The sequence below is a fragment of the Bidens hawaiensis genome, unplaced genomic scaffold (assembly GCF_021521415.1).
Source record: "Bidens hawaiensis isolate Kalapana, Puna unplaced genomic scaffold, B.hawaiensis_p1.1 tig00015320_1, whole genome shotgun sequence".
In the NCBI taxonomy this organism is placed as follows: Eukaryota; Viridiplantae; Streptophyta; class Magnoliopsida; order Asterales; family Asteraceae; genus Bidens; species Bidens hawaiensis.
Genome location: NW_027492369.1, coordinates 309,356 through 328,777, shown reverse-complemented (window position 1 = coordinate 328,777; position 19,422 = coordinate 309,356). Strand labels below are relative to the sequence as shown.

The window sequence follows — 19,422 nt, the reverse complement described above, 5'->3', positions numbered from 1 at the left end:
TGAGCAACACCTGAGATTGATTTTGGAATTGTTGAGGAAAGAAAAGTTATATGCGAAGTTTTCCAAGTGTGAGTTTTGGCTTAGAGAAGTTCACTTTCTCGGTCACGTTGTAAACGAGAAAGGAATACACGTCGATCCTTCCAAGGTCAAGGCCATCGAAAACTGGGAAGCGCCAAAAACCCCAACTGAGGTGAGGCAATTCCTAGGACTAGCTGGCTACTATCGACGCTTCATTGAGAACTTCTCCAAGATAGCTCTACCTCTGACCGCGCTAACTCAGAAAGACAAGAAGTTTGTTTGGGGCGAAAATCAGGAAGCAGCGTTTCAAATGTTGAAACAGAAGTTATGTAGTGCGCCAATTTTGTCTCTGCCCGAGGGGACGGATGACATCGTCGTTTACTGCGACGCTTCACATCAGGGACTTGGATGTGTCCTTATGCAGCGAGACAAAGTCATAGCGTATGCCTCGCGCCAACTCAAGACCAATGAAAAGAACTACACAACGCATGATCTGGAACTTGGAGCGGTTGTCTTCGCGCTAAAGATTTGGCGCCATTACCTCTATGGTACAAAGTGTATAATCTTTACGGATCACAAGAGCCTTCAACATATATTTGATCAAAAGGATTTAAACATGAGGCAACGAAGATGGGTGGAATTGTTGAATGATTATGATTGTGAAATAAAGTATCACCCTGGAAAGGCGAATGTGGTAGCAGACGCGCTAAGTAGGAAGGAGCGAATAAAAACGCTACGAGTCAAGGCTCTAAGGTTGACCATTCGCGCAGATCTCTCTACCAACATCCGAGACGCTCAGCAAGAAGCCTTGAAACCAGAGTTTGCTAAAAACGAATCCCTTGGGGGTATGATTAAGAATTTGGAACTTAAAGAGAACGGCAATCTATATTTCGCTAACCGCATATGGGTCCCTCTCAAGGGAGGATTGCGCGAGCAAGTCTTAAACGAGGCTCACAAGACGCGGTATTCCGTACATCCTGGCGCAGACAAGATGTACCAAGATGTTAAAACGCTGTATTGGTGGCCCAATCTTAAAGGCGCCATCGCGACGTATGTCAGTAAGTGCCTGACGTGTTCAAAGGTAAAGGCTGAATATCAGAAACCGTCGGGGTTACTTCAGCAGCCAGAAATTCCCATGTGGAAGTGGGAACAAATCTCTATGGACTTCGTCACCAAACTGCCAAGGACACCTGGGGGTTATGACACGATCTGGGTTATTGTAGATCGGCTAACTAAGTCAGCGCACTTCCTGCCGATCAAGGAAACCGATAAGATGGAAAAGTTAGCCCGATTGTATATTCGAGAAGTAGTTTCAAAACATGGAGTCCCAGTGTCCATCATTTCTGATAGAGATAGTCGGTTCACCTCAAGGTTTTGGAGATCGTTACAAGGGGCTTTAGGTACTCGTCTTGACATGAGTACGGCATATCATCCCCAAACGGATGGGCAAAGCGAGCGAACAATCCAGACGTTGGAAGATATGCTGCGCGCGTGCGCAATCGATTTCGGAGGTAGCTGGGATACTCATCTCCCATTGGTTGAATTTTCTTACAACAACAGTTATCACACAAGCCTCAAGGCTGCGCCGTTTGAAGCTTTGTATGGGCGCAAGTGTAGATCCCCACTGTGCTGGGCTGAAGTGGGTGACAAACAAATGACTGGTCCATAATTGATCCAAGAAACAACAGACAAGATTTTTCAGATACGGGATCGCCTTAAGACAGCGCGCGACAGACAGAAGAGCTACGCAGATGTGCGAAGGAAACCATTGGAGTTTCAAGTAGGGGATAGAGTACTTTTGAAAGTCTCTCCATGGAAAGGAGTCCCCCGTTTCGGCAAGCGAGGAAAGTTAAATCCGCGCTACATTGGACCATTTGAGATCCTGGAAAGGATCGGTCCGGTTGCTTATAAACTCCGTTTACCCGCCGAACTCAGTGGAGTTCATGATACGTTTCATGTGTCCAACCTCAAAAAGTGTTTATCTGATGAAACGTTGATTTTACCGTTGGAAGAGATTCACATCGACAAACAACTGCACTTCGTAGAAGAGCCTATAGCCGTAACCGATTGGAAAGAACAAAAGTTGCGCAGAAGTCGAATCAAGTTAGTAAAGGTTCAATGGAACTCAAGGCGTGGGCCTGAATTCACTTGGGAAAGAGAAGATCAAATGCGCCAGAAATACTCACACCTCTTTCAGAACATGGCTTCTGCCAGCGACGTCTCCTAAATTTCGGGACGAAATTCTCTTAACAGGGGGAGAATGTGACACCCGGTAAATTCCCAATCCCTTAAACCAAGTAATCAACCTAAATATTAGGTAATTATGTTATATGCGCCTTGCGCGAGCGCGCCATATTAGAATCAGCGCGTGCATTTGTTATGTGCGCCCTGCGCGAGCGCGCTATGTTAATCAGCGCGTGCATTTGTTGTGAGCGCCCTGCGCGAGCGCGCTATGTTAGTCAGCGCGGGCATGTTATGTGCACCCTGCGCGAAAGCGCCATGTTAAGAACCAGCGTGGGCATATGTTATATGCGCCATGCGCGAGTGTATTGGTTTTATGTATCCATAACTTAATGTTGTCTATTGGGTTGACCGTCTTGCATGATGCTAAGGCGGGTGCATCCTAAATCGTTTATGCGCGTGCGGAAGGGAACTAACCTCCCCGCATGGCGGGAACATTGAGAGCTAGTTTGTCTGAAGCTCCAAGATGTGATTGACTTCAACATGACTGATCACTATGTTGAAATACCAAGACCACCTGGAGAATCTACAAATGAAACTCAATGTCCCTAACTGCGAGAAGGTTACGCACCTACCCGCAGCAAAGAAATGTCATTCACGCAGAAAGCTATGCGCACAAAGTTATACGCGCAGAACACTTAGCGTAATCTCCAGATTTAAGGAGGATTATTCCCGCCCAAAAGGAAACAGTAGCGTGTTTCAGAAATTTCTACTCTTTAACTGTACACTGACAAAAGCACCTGAAAAAGCATACTGTAACATGAAAAGTCAACTGTCAGCCACCCTATTCTCACCAACCACAGACCTGCATGTCCTGTACAAATCAAATCAAAATCTTTTATCCACTCCTCCACTTTTAAATAAATAATAATAATTTCCATACTTTATCATCATTACACCTAGATATGAAAAGATTACAATCCCCTAAAGCAAGGGATTGTGTTCCCTTGAGTTTGCCTATAAATATGTAACCTAAATTATCACCCAAAACACACTTCAAAGAACTGCAAACTTGCACTAATCCTCTCCCAAGCATCCGTTGTTTTCATTTCCGATCCTGTTACTAGGTAAGCCGAGAATATAACCTTGAGATCTACTTTTCAACCCTTATATTCTCCTATTTCTTGATCTTAATATATATACTTCTTGTTATTTAATCGTATTCTAGACCTTCAATTCCGAGGCCAACACCAAGAAAACCCGAATCTCGATTAATCCCTTAACAAGAACCACAGGTGAGTCTCACAGCCCCTATTTTCACTGTTTTCACTACTTTTAAACTGTTTTCGGGGCGAGGGACACGTACTTAAACAATGTTTTATCATGGTATACTTACAAGCTATGCAAGCGATTATGTGTTTAAATTATGTTTCATGATGAGCAATGCGAACGGTTATCTATGGTTTTCGATGTATGTGCGCTAGAATTCGAGTAAGTGATCACTTTACCATTGGAACTCTAAGGGTAGGGACTGCTGGTTTGATCCACCCACTCGTAGGGGTCGCACCTCTTTGCATGGACGAGTGCCTAGTATGGTCATGGGGCAGTACTATGGGATTGAGCCCGCTCGTAGGGGTCGCGCCTCTTTGCATGGACGAGCGCCTTGTTTTCCGGCACAACGTCCGCGCGTAACCCGCGGGACGGAATTATTGATTAGCTCGTAGGGGCAGCGCCTCTTTGCATAGACGAGCACGGTTTTCAGAAATGTCCACGCGTAACCCGCGGGACGGCATTACATTATTTAGCTCGTAGTGGCAGCGCCACTTTGCATGGACGAGCACGTTTTCCAGAAACGTTCGCGCGTAACCCGCGGGACGGTATTACTTATTTTGCTCGTAGTGGCAGCGCCACTTACACAGACGAGCACGGTTCCCAGTAATGTTCGCGCGTAGCCCGCCGAACGATTTTTATCAGAAATATGTGCCAGATCTATGTTTTCATACGGATTATCAAGTATATGTTTAGACATGAAATCAGAAATGTGTTTCAATATGATTTTTATCAAGACTATGATGCAATGCGATTTATAAAGTTACTTGTGAACTCACTCAGTTTATACTGATTCAAATGTTTTACGTGTCTTTCAGGAGATAACTAGGTAGCGCATGGAGTCACACTTAGAGCACCTCACGTTGAACATCTAAAACTAGCTTTTTGGAAGATTTTAGTTCTATCCCTTCGATGCGCATGGTTGTTCCCGCCGCGCAAGGGGATATGGCGTGGAAATCTTCAACAGTTTTTATACTTGGATGTTTTTATGTAATTTTTAAACAATGTAATGTATTTGTATTAAACATTTCATGCGCAATGAGAATCTTACTTTGAATGTTTGCAATGGCCCGTGCTTAATTATCAATCCCCACTCGCGCGCGCCCGGCTGTTTCCGCCGCTCAGGGCCGGGTGTGACAGCGGGAATGTTCCCGGCTTTGCTCATTCCTTCTTCAGGTGACTACTGAATTATTATGAGTTTGAGCCTTATGCGTGTAGCCATGCTGCGCGGGTGGCCAGTCCCTAATGGCGGGTATCCTTATCTGCGGGAACAGGCGGATACTTGGAAACCATAGGGAGGCATTTCCTGCGGGACCAGCTTGCGTACCGCATGTGAGGTCGTCACAACTCTGAGCGTGGTGGGTCCTGCGGGTTTGGTAGGTCGCGGCGCAGACGTCCCTATGGTGAAGTCTGCGGGTTCAACTGCGCAGACGTCCGTTTAAGGAGTCTTGCGTGTTCAACTGCGCAGACGTCTCCTTTTAAGGGAGTCTTGCGGGTCCTAACCACCTCTGCTGGGACCTACCTCTTCAACAATAAAACAAACTTCAACCATAATCGTCTTCAATCGGGTGTGATTTGGTTGTTTGAATACTACTGGTATTAATTATAAACGGAAAACATAAATTAACAATAATCATTCGATCCATTAAAGGTGGAACGACAACAATCGATTAGGGTCAGATTTTGATAATTTTAGTGGGGGTTTAGTATACCAAAATAATCTAACTCCTTGGTTTAGCGTATTTTAAAACAAAAAGTTTATTCGGGTTTTTCAGGTTAACCCGAAACCCATAAATTAGACCCAATAACTAACCCAAATTAATTTGGTTCGGGTTCAGTTAGTCTTTTCTCGAGTTTAGATTTTTCAGGTCAGGTTAGCTTGGATTCAGATACAAGTTTCTTCGGGTAAAGGTGACAGCTCTAATCACATGCATATGGATGCCACCTTATGTATTAAGTTAACCGGATAGTCAGACGTCGATAACTCGATATATAAAAAAAAGGATGCCATTCATTGGAGCATTGTCGTTTTGTCACGCGCTTTTGCTGGGCACTCAATGATTTGTGACATTTGTCTCATTTTCTTCATTCTGATTGGTTGGCTACAAATAAAGAAAACCCATATGGACCTTTTTTTTATTTCTAAATATTAATCTAAAGTAATCAAACTTTTGTTTTTCACTTCTTTTGAAAATAGATAATTATGGTTCGGTTTCGGTTGTGTGTTCTTAAAAACCGAACATAACTGAGCCAAACTATAAGACCAAATCGCACCGAACTTGCATGAATGTTTGTAATTGGATTCATGACATAAAGTCATTATTTTGGAACAAAAGTTTTATGCCATAACTTGTTATACGGTGATCAACAAAAACTTTATGCGAAAAATTAATGTGTAATTTTATTATTTTGAATCCAACATTTTTACAAACATTTCAAGCTCACGAAGGTTTCAAGATTCGACCATGGATCGTCTGCCAGTTGTATCTATTAATAAAGCAAGTGTTGCTCTAGCAGTCGGACCACGGTTTCCTCCATTGTTGCACCATGAGGCGACATTTTCCTTTCTGTATAGTTTTTCAAGATTAAATTCAACGTGAAAGATGTCAAGTCTTCTATAAAACACAATCAATCATGAATATATTTTGTAAACACATTTTTTGGACCATATAAAATTTAGAAGTTACAACTTAGAATACATTTTTTAGAAATATGATTTTACAAAATTTATGTGTCAATTGTCAAGTATTTATGAGATTATGTTCACTTAAAGAACAAAGTATATAGCTTGATAAAATATAAGAAACATTTGGTAATATAATATAGTTTTTATTTATTGAAATCTAGAAATGTTATTTTGGGAACGGAGTAAAAGTATGTGGCTTTTCCTTTTCTTGATACATGCAAACTCCTCAAAATTGATGTTGTACTATTTTATGTGCAATACTTATGTCTATGTGATAGACGGATAGATATATTTAGTTATAGCATGCAATATTGAAGTTTTTGGTATTATTACTACTCTAAAATTCTAACATTACACCCAAACACACAAATCTTTTAACAAGTGGCGGAGCAATGAAATTTGTAGCGTTGAGTGCAAAAGTAGATGGGCTACAAACGGTTAGGACGAAAAAGGTCTGTTTTAAAATGGGTCGGTCGGGTCGGGGCATTAATACTCCACACGCGCACGCGCGCGCGGGCGGGGGGGGGGGGCGAGAATTTGTCGCCGGGTGTGTTTGTTGATTTAATATTATTAAATTAAGAATGCGTGCGTGTGTATATATATATCAAAATCATTACATCCCTAAATTGAAAATCGCTCATCTGCTGACGTGGCGTCACGTGTTGAAAATCGCCCTTATTTTATAGCTCTTCACTACACATAACCTTAGACCAAAAGCCTCGTTGCTATGCATTAGCCCCAAGTAAACAATTTCTTGAAAATAAATGAAAAAATAAACTATTTTTTTAAATGATTATGATGACTAGTTGTAATAAAAAGTAATGTGAAGTCACTATCAATCAATCATACAACAATAACATCTCTTAATTTGAAGAAATGCAAACCTTATAAACATACTCTACCCTTAACATTTCAATTCACAAATTTTCTCACGAAAACAAACCCGATTCAAATAACTCACTTTAGGATTCGTTCACACATTCCTCACCTTACTTGTCAGTTAAGCGTTGACAGATTGCTGACCAGCGACCCATTTAGCTAAGCATGTCAATTGTGAGCCTCTCAACTAATTCAAAATTGACTGGTTTAACTAAACGTATTCCGAAATTCAATTTGTAACCCGAACTAGACTTGGGCATAATACCTAGTTTCGGACCCGACCAAGAACCGAACCCAGTGTGCCCGGAAGGCCGGAACCTAGTCGGACTCACTGGAACTGGTTTCACCACTACCTGGTCAAAACCTAGACCTGGCCAGGCCCTGCCAAAACCAAACAAAATTCCTAGCGTACCAAAAACTAGTTCCTACCGATTCCGGTTAAAAAAAAACCCGATTTGTACACCTCTAACCCGAACTCATCAGGCAACTTAAAACATCTAAGAAAATATAGAAAATATATATAAATGTGTGATTTCATTTCAATACTATTTGGAAATTACAAAACAAAAACAAAAACAAAAAACAAAACACAACTTCAAACCATAACTAATTTAACTGTATCCACCACCTAAAAACCACTACCAAATAGTGTAAACGGGTAACCCGCCGGCGTTCTTTCCTCCTGCGCCGGCGAAAACCCGACAAACTTATTTACATCATACCAACCAAAATTTTCTTCTACTACGTTATCTACATCAATCGCCCTGGTCCGCGACGTACCTTCATTCGCCGGGGTGTTTACGATCCGTTGCCGCTTATTATCGACCAATCTTTTCAACCGTTGATCCTTTTCAAGCATCATACGTGGCAAGATCTCAGGATCATCCGCTACTTTATGCAATAACGCCATCATTTGCTCCGGCCGCCGCTCGGTTGCCTCGAGCCGCTTGTTCATCCCAAGTAACTCTTGTTCTAATGCCTTTTGCTCTTGCTTTAGCTTGGCTATCTCAATTGTCATCATTACATCTTCATACTTAATAATATTATCATTCTCAGCAGCAGTAGCAGTAGTATTATTATTACTATTACTATTATTCTGTTTTTTCCGTCCTATGTTCTTTAGCAAGTGCGTTTGCCCTTTCAAAAACCACTCGTTCGCAAACTCCCAACGATCCGGATCCACTTTTTTGAAACCCTGATTTCATCACAACCGAAATTCAAACAAAAGACAATTGAATCCAATGTTTTAAAAAACATTAAAAACCCGTTGGATAGTTTAACACTATAATTCCATATAATACAACTTCTATCTCAAAAAATAATATAAAAGTACATCAAATTATTTCCAAAAAAGTTACTTAAATCATTTAATTAAAAGTCTAAGTTTATAACATTAAAATACTGTTCGAATGCATCAAGTTCATGATCACTTAAAATATAAAATAACATTTAAAAATAAAAAATAATCCAAAATGTTTACCCGTTCAATTAATTAACTAACCAGCCACTTACCTGAAATCCGGTTAAACTTATATATACCATTTTTTTAAAAACATTTGGGTTACTGTTTGTTACGAATGATATTGAATCGTAACAAACTGTAAACCAGAAATAATTAAATGAAATAATAACAAACAAAACCAGTTTTTAAAAACACTGGGTTATAGTTTGTTACGAATGAAATTGAATCGTAACAAACTATAACCAGAAATAATTAAATGAAATAATATCAGTAAACACTTACGTAAGTGTTTAATTGTCGAACGAAGCTCGAGAAGTTGTTGTGCTTGAAGTTAGCAGGCAAGAGGCGTTGTGAGAACTCTAGCGGGTCGATGACGATGAACGTGTTATTGGCAAGGCCCCAACGGATGAAACCGTCGAGTGACGGGTCGTTGACCATGTGGTAAGTCTTGAGGACGAACGGGGCGATTATGTCGTTCGAGTCCATGAGATTAATGTTGACTGTTTTTGATGATTAATTAGGGTTTGAGTGTTAATATATGAAGATGGAGATGATGATCAACAACAACAAGAAGTATTAAAAAGCTTATGATGGTCACTGGCAGTGGGGACAAGTGTTTAGATATTTTGACGGGTAAAACACGCGCCAAAACGAGAGTGTGTATTGAGCTATTTTCTTCATTACTTTTTTTTATATATATATTTAACGATGACTATTACGTGTGTTAACCTGGTTCATGCTGGCGTTAGAGTTTGATTTGGGTGTTTGCCCAGAAAACCGTACCGTTGGATGTCACTTAACAGTCATTGTGTCATCATAAAAGAAGAACTGTCTGGCGTAAAACACGATGGGACGAAAAACTCGGGTGGGCTCGCGATTCGAACTGACAACCTTGCACAAGGCCTAACTCAAATCATTTATCGTCATAATTCACCAAAAGTTATACGAGTGGGGATTGAACTTGGGCCTCTACTGAAAAATTTAGCCTTGTATCACTATGCCACAAAATGAGACCGAAACATGTTTGTTCGGTACAAACTAGTTGATGTTTCGGGTCCTTGGGATCTAATCTGTATGGTACCGGTATTTATCGAATTTTTGGCTATGGTACTAGTGCTGAATAAACATTTTCGACACATGTACCAAGTTTTTAAGAAAACCAGTATGGTACCGAACTCATCCCTGTAAATAACCTAATTTTTTATTACTATATGTTGTGCGGGTCTGTTTTGCGTTATAACCGAACCAAAATTCAAAAAATTGGTTTGAAATCTTTTTGGCATTGGTATTTTCGGTTGTGTTCGGTTTTGATTTTTATTAAACTGCTAAGAACTTAGGGAACTCATACCGCTTTGAATGAAGCAATTTTATTTAAAAAAAAATAATCGTTATATTTTGATTAGAGCGACTAATTCACACAACCACTAATTTTACTACTAGTTTACTACTAGTACTAAATATTTTCATATAGAGATGAGCAACTTCGGTATTGATACCGATTGATAATTGGTACCAAGTTTTGAGTGTTCGATATCGGTATGATTCAGTACAATATCGGTATTTCCTGAATTTTGAATGCAATACCAGTAACGTATCCCTATCAAACCAAATATTGTGATACTGGTACCAATTGATACTAATCTCATCTCTATTTAAACATGCCACCAGGGCACCAGGCTAGAAGCCTATTTATTTTACTTGGAATGTAAGTACAATCATTTGATTAAAATTATTTTTTTTCCTTGGTTTTCACGTATGGCACCAACCTATTCCTAACCAAAACAAAGAAAATAAGACTATTAGATTTGGTGTGCAATATTAAAGATATATTTGTACACTTTCATGTTTAAATTAATGAACACGTAGGCATAAGTTTTTTGAACTTTCAGGAGTTTCCCAAGCACTTAGGCTATTAGATTTGGAGGCAGCAAGGTCTATGGTTGAATATGATACTAATCGGATTTTATGACAGTAAGTTTTGGATAATGCATTTTTCAGAAACAGAAGATGATGAGCTTAGACTATCAAGTGCTGCTTATGATCACGAGTGTATGGGGTCGTCTTTTTAATATTGGCTTTATTCGTCGGTCGTTTAATAAAATTCAAAAAAAAAAATGAGTGTTGGAAATGTGTTAGGAGTTGATTGGCCAAACAATTAATTATTGTTAGTTGTATTTGATAAACAGTTTTATTAACTGATTGGTTGTTTATTTAATAGATTATTTTTTTAATTGCATTTCTTAAATAAAATAATGTGTTTAGAAGGTTTGAACAAAATGAATTAATTTAATAGAAAAGTGTTTATTTCGTATAGAGAAATTTAAATATATAAACTCAAAAATAAAAAGAGTAAATGATGAATACAACAAATATCAATATACCTCACAAACTTTAAAAACAAGAAAAAAGAAATACATATAGTAAAATAGTTTTACATTTTTTGTTTATATATTTCTTTAAAGAAAAACATATAATAAGATAACAAAACTTCAATGATAGACTCATTTCAACGCATTACACAGAATTATAATGACATAATTCTTTTTATATAGAAAATCATTGAATTTTCAGCCTTGTTCAATAACATGTGGTTTTTATTTTATTGATTTGATATTATTATTTTTTAAATTTACAAAAAATATTATTACTGAAAATTCTAGGACATAAACGCGGTCACCATCTATGATGAGACAACCATTCTTCACCGCCCATAACCTACGATCACCATTGAAACACTCCCATCCACACAGTATCATAAACTAGAGTCCTACCTATGTCGTCGTCATCCCCTTAACCCCACCACAAACCGACCACTTTCACCCGACAATTTTTTTAAAGTAACTAATGTGTTTTTTGGGGGGAACCATGTGTGACTCAACCTAATAGGTTCCGTCATATCTATTTCTTCCTATGTATTGATTTTATTAAAAACCGAAGTTTCCAAACAAATTTTATTATAACGTCTTTTCAGTTGTTTCATTGAGAATCCGGAGTCTTAATCCCGTATTTATATGGTGTGACAAGTGACAAACAAGATAAAGACATACTGTTAACATAGTTTTATAACTCAAAATACAATAGACCACCATCACTTGTTATTAGTTATAAATTATACCTTTGATTTTGTGCAGTAATATTTTCTAGCACTACTAATTTGTTTGGTATTTATTTATTTATACTGTCATTGTAAGCTTGAAAGATTACAACAAAATTTGATTCTTTTAAGTAACAAATGGACCAATCAGAAACGACCAACAAGACTCTTAACATTGCATGGCTATAATCTTTTTCGTAATTTTTAAATGGTAATTTACTATTCATTTTATATTCCAAAAGAAGAGAATATGTTTATTTAATCAAAGACACAACCATTATTTGCACAAAGGAGGAAAGAATAATTAAAATATTCCTTAAAGAAGGTGACTACCTCTTTATATTAAAGTTTAAAGAAACTATAAATAAATAAAACATAAATATAAATTAAACAAAAAAGACACTTTTCAGGTTCAAAATGTTCGAAAAAAATATTTGATTAAACTAAAGTCGTTAAACCGACGAATCAAAGCCACAATGAACAGAGGGGCTAAATCTGAAAAAAAATCATTACCCAATGATGAATCCCGCAATTTAACACAAACATAACGACAAAAAATGTAACTTAGTGTATATTATAAGATACCAGGTTCCGTGTCAAACATGATTCTCATGCTACAAGTCTACAACAATCAAAATAGTTTATTTTATAAAATCTAACATGTCTAAGTCATAAAATGCAAAGTTTTAAATTTAGCTCGTGTAACGAAATCAAAAAGAGATTTAGCCTCACAACTAGGTAAAAAAACACAGGTCTTTAGTTACTTGAATCTTGTAAGATAGAAATCCTGATCTTAAACGGTCAAGATTCTAACAAGTGTCATATGCTCTATTTATGTCGAAAGTTATTTGGCAATAACAAGTGTCACATCTTCCAATTATGTCTAAAGTCAACTTGGAGACCACATTTCCATTTTGTAGACCTTGTGGACACATTAAAGTTGTTTTGGGCATCATGTGGACATCTTTGTCTTTCAAAAGAGCATAAGCACATTTTTTTCTTTTGTATTTTTTTTTACTTGATTGACCCCTCTAGGTTCTCCTCCATGATATGTACAACAAATCAATCTTAAATTCAAAAACGTTTAATTTAAACATATCTTAATTTGTTATGAAACTCTTATACAATTCTTTTAAAGGAGAACGTGAACGTCCCAAATATAATAAATTGTATAATTATATGTACTATAAAATTATGTTTTAACAATTTATCATCAAATGAAAACAAAACCAAAAAAATGGTCTAAACCAACATTACAATTAAATGATGTCACACCAAGACTTTTGACACATATCAACATCATAAATTAATGTTCATGTCTAGTTACCTTGGATGCAGGCAAAAACCATGTTACATCAAATAGAGTGGAAAGCTTAGGTTTAGCAACCAATCATAATTTAGAAAAGAATAAAGACAAAAAAGCACACATTAATGTAACCCAAATGTGAAAATATTGACTTTATACTTAAAATTAAAATCTGTTACCCTACACAAATCTTATCATGTACTTTTTCTAGATATGAAATCAAGATTTCATTTGTTTAATGTAGTAATCACTTAAGGGTTATCTGGAACATGTTATGTGCTATAATGTTATAAACAGCCAATATTAGAATCATAAATCAAAACAAACAAGATATTTGACTCTCAAACAATCAAAACCGGATTTTGATTTTTCTATAACTCGCCTCAAGTTACACAAAGCTTACATAATTCACACACGAAATCCAAATCAAATGTAACGAAAAACATTAAACACAACAAGATTGGAACCAAACACTCACCCTATTTAGCAGCCGATAGAACGTTGTACTCTTCCAAATTGTTTTGGAAATTATGTAATTGTGACTGTAGTTTCTGAATCACGGATGCTTTTTGGGAGAGAATTATGTTCAATTTCTCAATGTAATGGTCGAGTTGGTTTCCCGGTTGATCTACTTCTAACAGCAGGCTCATTTCCTGTATTTGTAACAGGTCAAACAAATTAGCAACTTTCAACCCGTTTGACTTGTAGAGGTCAAATTAAGATTAGATGAGTTAAGTACCTCTTTAACAATATCCATAGTCGCCTCCACTTGTTTCCTGTGAGCATGTACAAGATTGTCCTCTTCCTAAAGTAAATACAAAGTGGTTCAAAAATTATAGACAAGTTAAATACGACATTATTAGTAACTAGTAGACGAAACGAAGCAAACAAACACGAACAGAGCATGTTCGTATTCGCTTGTTTAACTTTAACCAAACACGAACAATTAAACGAACAGTGTTTTCTTGTTCGTGTTCGCTTGTTTAAAAAAGAGCGTGTTCGTGTTCGCTTATGTTCGTTTGTGAATGAATATAGTTGAGCAAACACCAATTAAAATTTATTATGAAAAATACATATTTTAAATAATTAATGTATATATTCATGCAAACACCAATTAAAATTTATTAAGAACATACATATTTTGGGTCTAAAAACTTATTGTAACAAGACTATATTGTAATGAGGCTAAAAAAGTTAGACGAAGATATGTAAACAAACGTAAACGAACAAACACAAATAAATGTAATTGAATGAACGATCTCGAACATAAAAGAACAAACGAGAAATGTGTTAATGTCCGCTCGTTTAACTAAATGAGCAATACAAATTGTTCATGTTCGTTATCTTATTAAATGAACAAGCATAAAGGAACCTTCCGAAAAATGGTTCGCGAACAATTCAATGAACGTTTGGTTTGTTTAAAGGCCTACTAGTAACCATACCAAAATAAATAAAAATACCTCTAGAAGTGCAGTGAGATCATCATTGTCCTCAACAATGGGTTTCATTTGAGTGACTGGCTTCTCAACTTTTGGAATGTTTTTTGGTTCGTTGACTTCCATGGAATAGTCAAAATCATCTTCCATAATTTCTTCATCTGTACCTCCATAATCACTTCTGTAATTTTCAGTTGGAGGTGTGTAAACCATTGATCTTCCAACTGGGCCCCTATCTGTTTGTTTGGGCCATCCAAATCTATTAGTTTCATACGGTTGTTTTTCAAATTTAACATCTTCAAAGCGCGTTAATGTTGATGAAGATACAGGTAATGCAATTGAGTTTCTAAGATTTGATGTTGACGATGATAAATCCTTTCTAGAACCACTTCCTTTTGATAGACTCTTAACCCTGATATGTAATATTCAATCAATCATATATTCATATTCAATGTCTCTAAAAACAAGATAAAAAGGTTAAACTGTTTCAGGTCCACAACTCACCTATCCGCATATCTCAGTGTGTTGAGTGTATGTTCACAAGACCCAGCAGTAGGTGAAATGCATGATATCATAACCGTACGCGAGCTACCAACAAACGAATCTCTCAACACTTCAGTTAATTTACTTCCTCTAAATGGAATATGGCCCTGGTCATTATCAAGAGCTCTGATGCATTCCTTTAATGCAAGTAAACTTTTATTAATTTCAGCACCTTCCATCCTGCAATATCAACAATCAAGATTTATTATCTTATTAACACATTTGTGTGTACATCATTGTTTAAAGTTCAGTAAAAAGATTTCAAAAACAGCTGACCTTGTTTGTTTATCATTATCAGTAGTATCAGCACCGCGTTCACTTCCAGCAAGATCTATGAAAGATAACTTCCCAACCAATCGGGGTGGTTTGGATGCATTGCCATCAACCAGTTTCTTGACAGCAAGTTGAAGAATCGCGTGTGATCTAGAAGATTCTTCATTTGCACCAGTTGTACCAGTGCTCCTTGTAGCATTGCCTTTTTCAATTATTTCCTTTATTATTCCGACATCTGATACATTATACTCCTGCAAACCGACTATGCATACTTGTTGTTTTCCATCTTCTCTCATGCAAAGTTTCCTGAAAAAATAATAACACTTGATAAAATGATAAGTGTGTAAAGAAAATATCAAGAAATAACTAAAAAGTGAAAACTCACTTTCTGTCATTTAGGAGGTCGAAAACCTTCCCTCCATAAATTTCAAAGAAGCTGACATATAACTGAAAACCTTGGTTTCGGTAGTTATAATGCATAAGTCTGAAAATATCTTGAGAAGCTCTGAGGGGAAGTGGTTGCATTGTATACGTCTTCCCGCTACCTTAAAAAAATAATAACATGATGACATCAAATAAAATTTACAAAATATTTGAAGGTAATAAGTAAACAATCATCACAATAAAAGAACAGAGTGATACCTGTTTGCCCATATGCAAAGCAGGTTGCTTTTGTTTTTTGAAAGATAATTGGAATTATGGGCTCCACAGTTTGTGAATATATCTACAACACAAAGATAATTATCAGCTAAAATATATTATAAAAGAGCAAAGTGTTAATGATGACACGATCTGATACACTCACTTCATCATTTGTAACATCTTCATTCATCACAGCATCAAAAACAAATCCGTGCTTCTCTACATATTCAGTCAAATCCACCTTGACTTTAGATTCATAAACAGCAAGTGAACCAGTATTAGAGTCGATGCTGACAATATCTTGCTCGTTTCTTGCAAGCTCCTTTTTGTTAAGCGGTCTCTTGCGCACCTGCATTCAACACATTTAAGCAAAAGCACAAAAAATAATATACAGAAACAGCTGAGAAACAGGTATTATGAAAACATACCACAACTTTAATCTTAGCAACATTACTAGATTTCTCTTTGTCGGACAGTGAGTTCTTAACGACATTGTTCTCAACCAGACCACATGACATACTAGCAAATTTGTTGGTTAACGAGTAAGCATTTGCTCCATCAAAACCCTCGCCATATGAAGGTTGATTTAGCAGATTCAAGTTGTTTTCACTATGCACCTGCATGTAAAAGATATTATTGTAAGTAAGTAACCAACTAACTAACTATAGGTCTACAGTTAAGTAACTAACCTCTGTTAGCAGCTCGGTATCAAAAGAGTGAAGATCAAGTAAACCAGGGCTGAACTCATTGGGAGATACTTGCTCCACATTACCATATTTTGCAAAGCTTGATGAACGTGAAAAAACTGAAGGAGACGATGCATCTGCAGTCCCTGTTGCATTCCTCTGTGAATTTCTGTTTGGTCTTGATCCATCAACATCATTATTGCTATGATACCCAAATTCCTGCACTCAATTCGGTTGTCAGTCAAAAAGTTAACCAAGAAAAGTTGATTCTCTATTAAGAACAGTGTTGTAAAAATTGTTATTAGCCGGCGATTCATCGGTGAGTGAGCGATTCAATTTCAAATAATTTTACACCCCATAATCTGTCAAAGTCGGTCAAATCTGTAAAAAAATGTCAAATTTCGGTAAAAATCTTTAAAGTATTTGAAAAACTATACTTATAGCTAGGGCTGTAAACGAACTGAACTGAACATAGTCTTGTTCATGTTCGTTCTTTAAGCTTTTATAGGCCAAACAAACAATTCACTCATGCCTAACCCAACGAAATTCCTTGTCCATGCTCATTCATTAAGGATATGCACTTGTTCGTGAACGGTTCACGAACACAAATGAACACAAGCAATGTTTTATTTAATTTGGCCTACATTCATTTTCATATGTTAATATCATATTTTCACATATAAATTAATCACATAATAGTATAATACAAAATTTTTTTATAGTTAAAAAAAATGCTGCTTAAATCTATACAGTAAGATTAAAAAAGTCACTAAAATATTAAAAACCTTTAATGAGCATGCATAAGCAAAGATACACGAGCACATTATCGAACGTTCACGAACACAATTTAACGAACATAACCCTCTGTCCATTTAATTAATCAAACGAAAACTCCTACACTTAATAGTTCAATCCGATTAATAAGTTGGAAAAATTATATAAAAAATATTAAATACTGAAAAACTTAGTGTTCTACTAGCTTAAACTTGTGTGATTAATTATTCTGAACAACTATATATAAAATTCTAATCCAATTAAATCCCCATTGATCGCTAGTCACCGCTAGACTACCGAGTTCTACAACACTGATTAAGGCAACTAAATTTTATATAAACATAAACATAAACATTAAAGTTTACTTTAAGTTTTTAAAATAATCAATAAAGTATAAAAATACTAAGTGAGCCAGGCCGAACTCGAGCTTTCATAAGTCAAAGCGCGTCAACCTCAGACTCAGCTTGACTCGTTTGCACCCCTACCAATTCGAATTCATAATCGTTCAAAATCAATCAAACTCTTCAAAGTATTTGAAATATGAAATATTATGCTAACCAATCCAATCTGATTAATAAATTTAAAAAAAAAACTGCATATTTAAACTCCAATCCAATTAAATCCACATTAATCGCTAGTCATACCCCACTGCTCGACTACCAAGTTCTACAGCACTAATTAAAGCAGCTAAAATTTATATAAACATAAACAAAAACATTAAACAATCAAGTAAGTACCTGCAGTGGAGGCAAATTTGGATTTGAAGAATACAAATGATGAAGACCAGCTGACTGCAGCCACTTATTATTATTATTATTAAAATTGGATTCAATGACGTCATCCTGGTGTTGACGCTGGTTGTAATATCCACCATTAGAACCAGATCTCTGCATTCCTGATCTGTTAATTGTTACGGAATCGTGGCCGTTGGATTACGTACGGCTAGGGTTTCGGATACTGATATGGATACAAATAAGCCGGCTGGATGAAGTAGTGAGGGTGTAATTGAAGGAAGAAGTGGTGTGGAGATTAGATCTGGTAGATGAATTGGTCGGAGATGAAGTGTAATTATTGGGATTCAGATTAGGGTTTGAGTGTTTTTGATTTTTTAAAGTTTTTGGGGATTTGAAATTATGAGAGCGGGGGGAAGTATTTTAGTGGGGTGCGGAGGGCAAAAATGTCAAGTCGTGATTGGTAACGAGGACAACCCGAATAGAAATAATTAACCGAAAGGCGAAAATAGTAACATTGTAAAAGTAAGTTTAGTACAAGCTATGTTGTTGAGATGAGGTTTTTAACTCTGCTTGTTAAAAATGGATCAAAGGCAATAAAAACTAAAATCAGCAAGCATGTTCTTAACGTACTCGTATACGTATTCGTATCGATCTAACATGTTCTTATGGGTATAGATACAGGGTATGAGCACGATACAGGCACGCTCAATATTTTGTACCAGTTTGTAATATGTAGAGATTTATATGTTTTTTTTAATCATCAATTTAACACAAAATGATTAAATTACAATAAAGAGGTGGGTAAGCGGGCAATAAGTTGCATTGCGCACCCCCTTTTGAATGGCAAATATGATCCTACTAAAAACAAAATTATAGTTCGTTGACGTCGGATAAGTTACTATGCACGACCCGTTGAACTCTTTTTATAAACGTAATAGCTTCATAGGCAAGGGATTCAAATGTATCAAAAGCAAAATGAATGAAGTATCGAAGTATCAAACTTATAATTATATTAACTATTATTGTTTACTTTGGTATTCTACTTTATTGGTTTTAGTTTTTGTTTTGATTGTGGTATTAGGCCACCCGTAGCGGGGCGCCATGGAGGCACAAAAAGCCCCTATAGCGCCGGGAACCCCCCCCCCCCAGGTGCTATGGGTTTCAAAATCTCTCCCAATGCTTTGCACAAACGGCCCCAAATTTTAAGGGTGGAGGCATTATTTATGAGAATTAATGGAATTAAATTAAAGGAGGGGACGCATCTCCCTCCATCCACTACGTTTGGTCTTGGTAATGTCGGTACATCGTACATGTACCAATTTAGCCAATTTTGGTACCCTTTGTGTACTCGTACTTGTAAAAATGGGTTCTGTACCATA

At 36.7% G+C, this 19,422-nt stretch overlaps 2 protein-coding genes across 2 annotated transcripts; both read right to left on the bottom strand.

Annotated features, from left to right (window-relative positions):
- Positions 1–7,608: 7,608 nt before the first annotated feature.
- On the bottom strand, positions 7,609–9,049 carry LOC143548931 (heat stress transcription factor C-1-like). The gene is made up of 2 exons (XM_077039968.1): positions 8,838–9,049; positions 7,609–8,288 (listed from the first exon to the last, which is right to left on the bottom strand). Exons 1-2 carry the CDS (start codon positions 9,039–9,041, stop codon positions 7,722–7,724), a joined length of 771 nt encoding a protein of 256 aa, XP_076896083.1. The 5' UTR covers positions 9,042–9,049; the 3' UTR covers positions 7,609–7,721.
- A 4,267-nt stretch (positions 9,050–13,316) lies between these two features.
- Positions 13,317–18,202, bottom strand: LOC143548929 (kinesin-like protein KIN-13B). The gene is made up of 11 exons (XM_077039966.1): positions 18,047–18,202; positions 16,539–16,754; positions 16,278–16,466; positions 16,013–16,198; positions 15,850–15,931; positions 15,593–15,752; positions 15,211–15,513; positions 14,896–15,114; positions 14,416–14,803; positions 13,695–13,760; positions 13,317–13,608 (listed from the first exon to the last, which is right to left on the bottom strand). Exons 1-11 carry the CDS (start codon positions 18,200–18,202, stop codon positions 13,435–13,437), a joined length of 2,139 nt encoding a protein of 712 aa, XP_076896081.1. The 3' UTR covers positions 13,317–13,434.
- Positions 18,203–19,422: the final 1,220 nt, after the last annotated feature.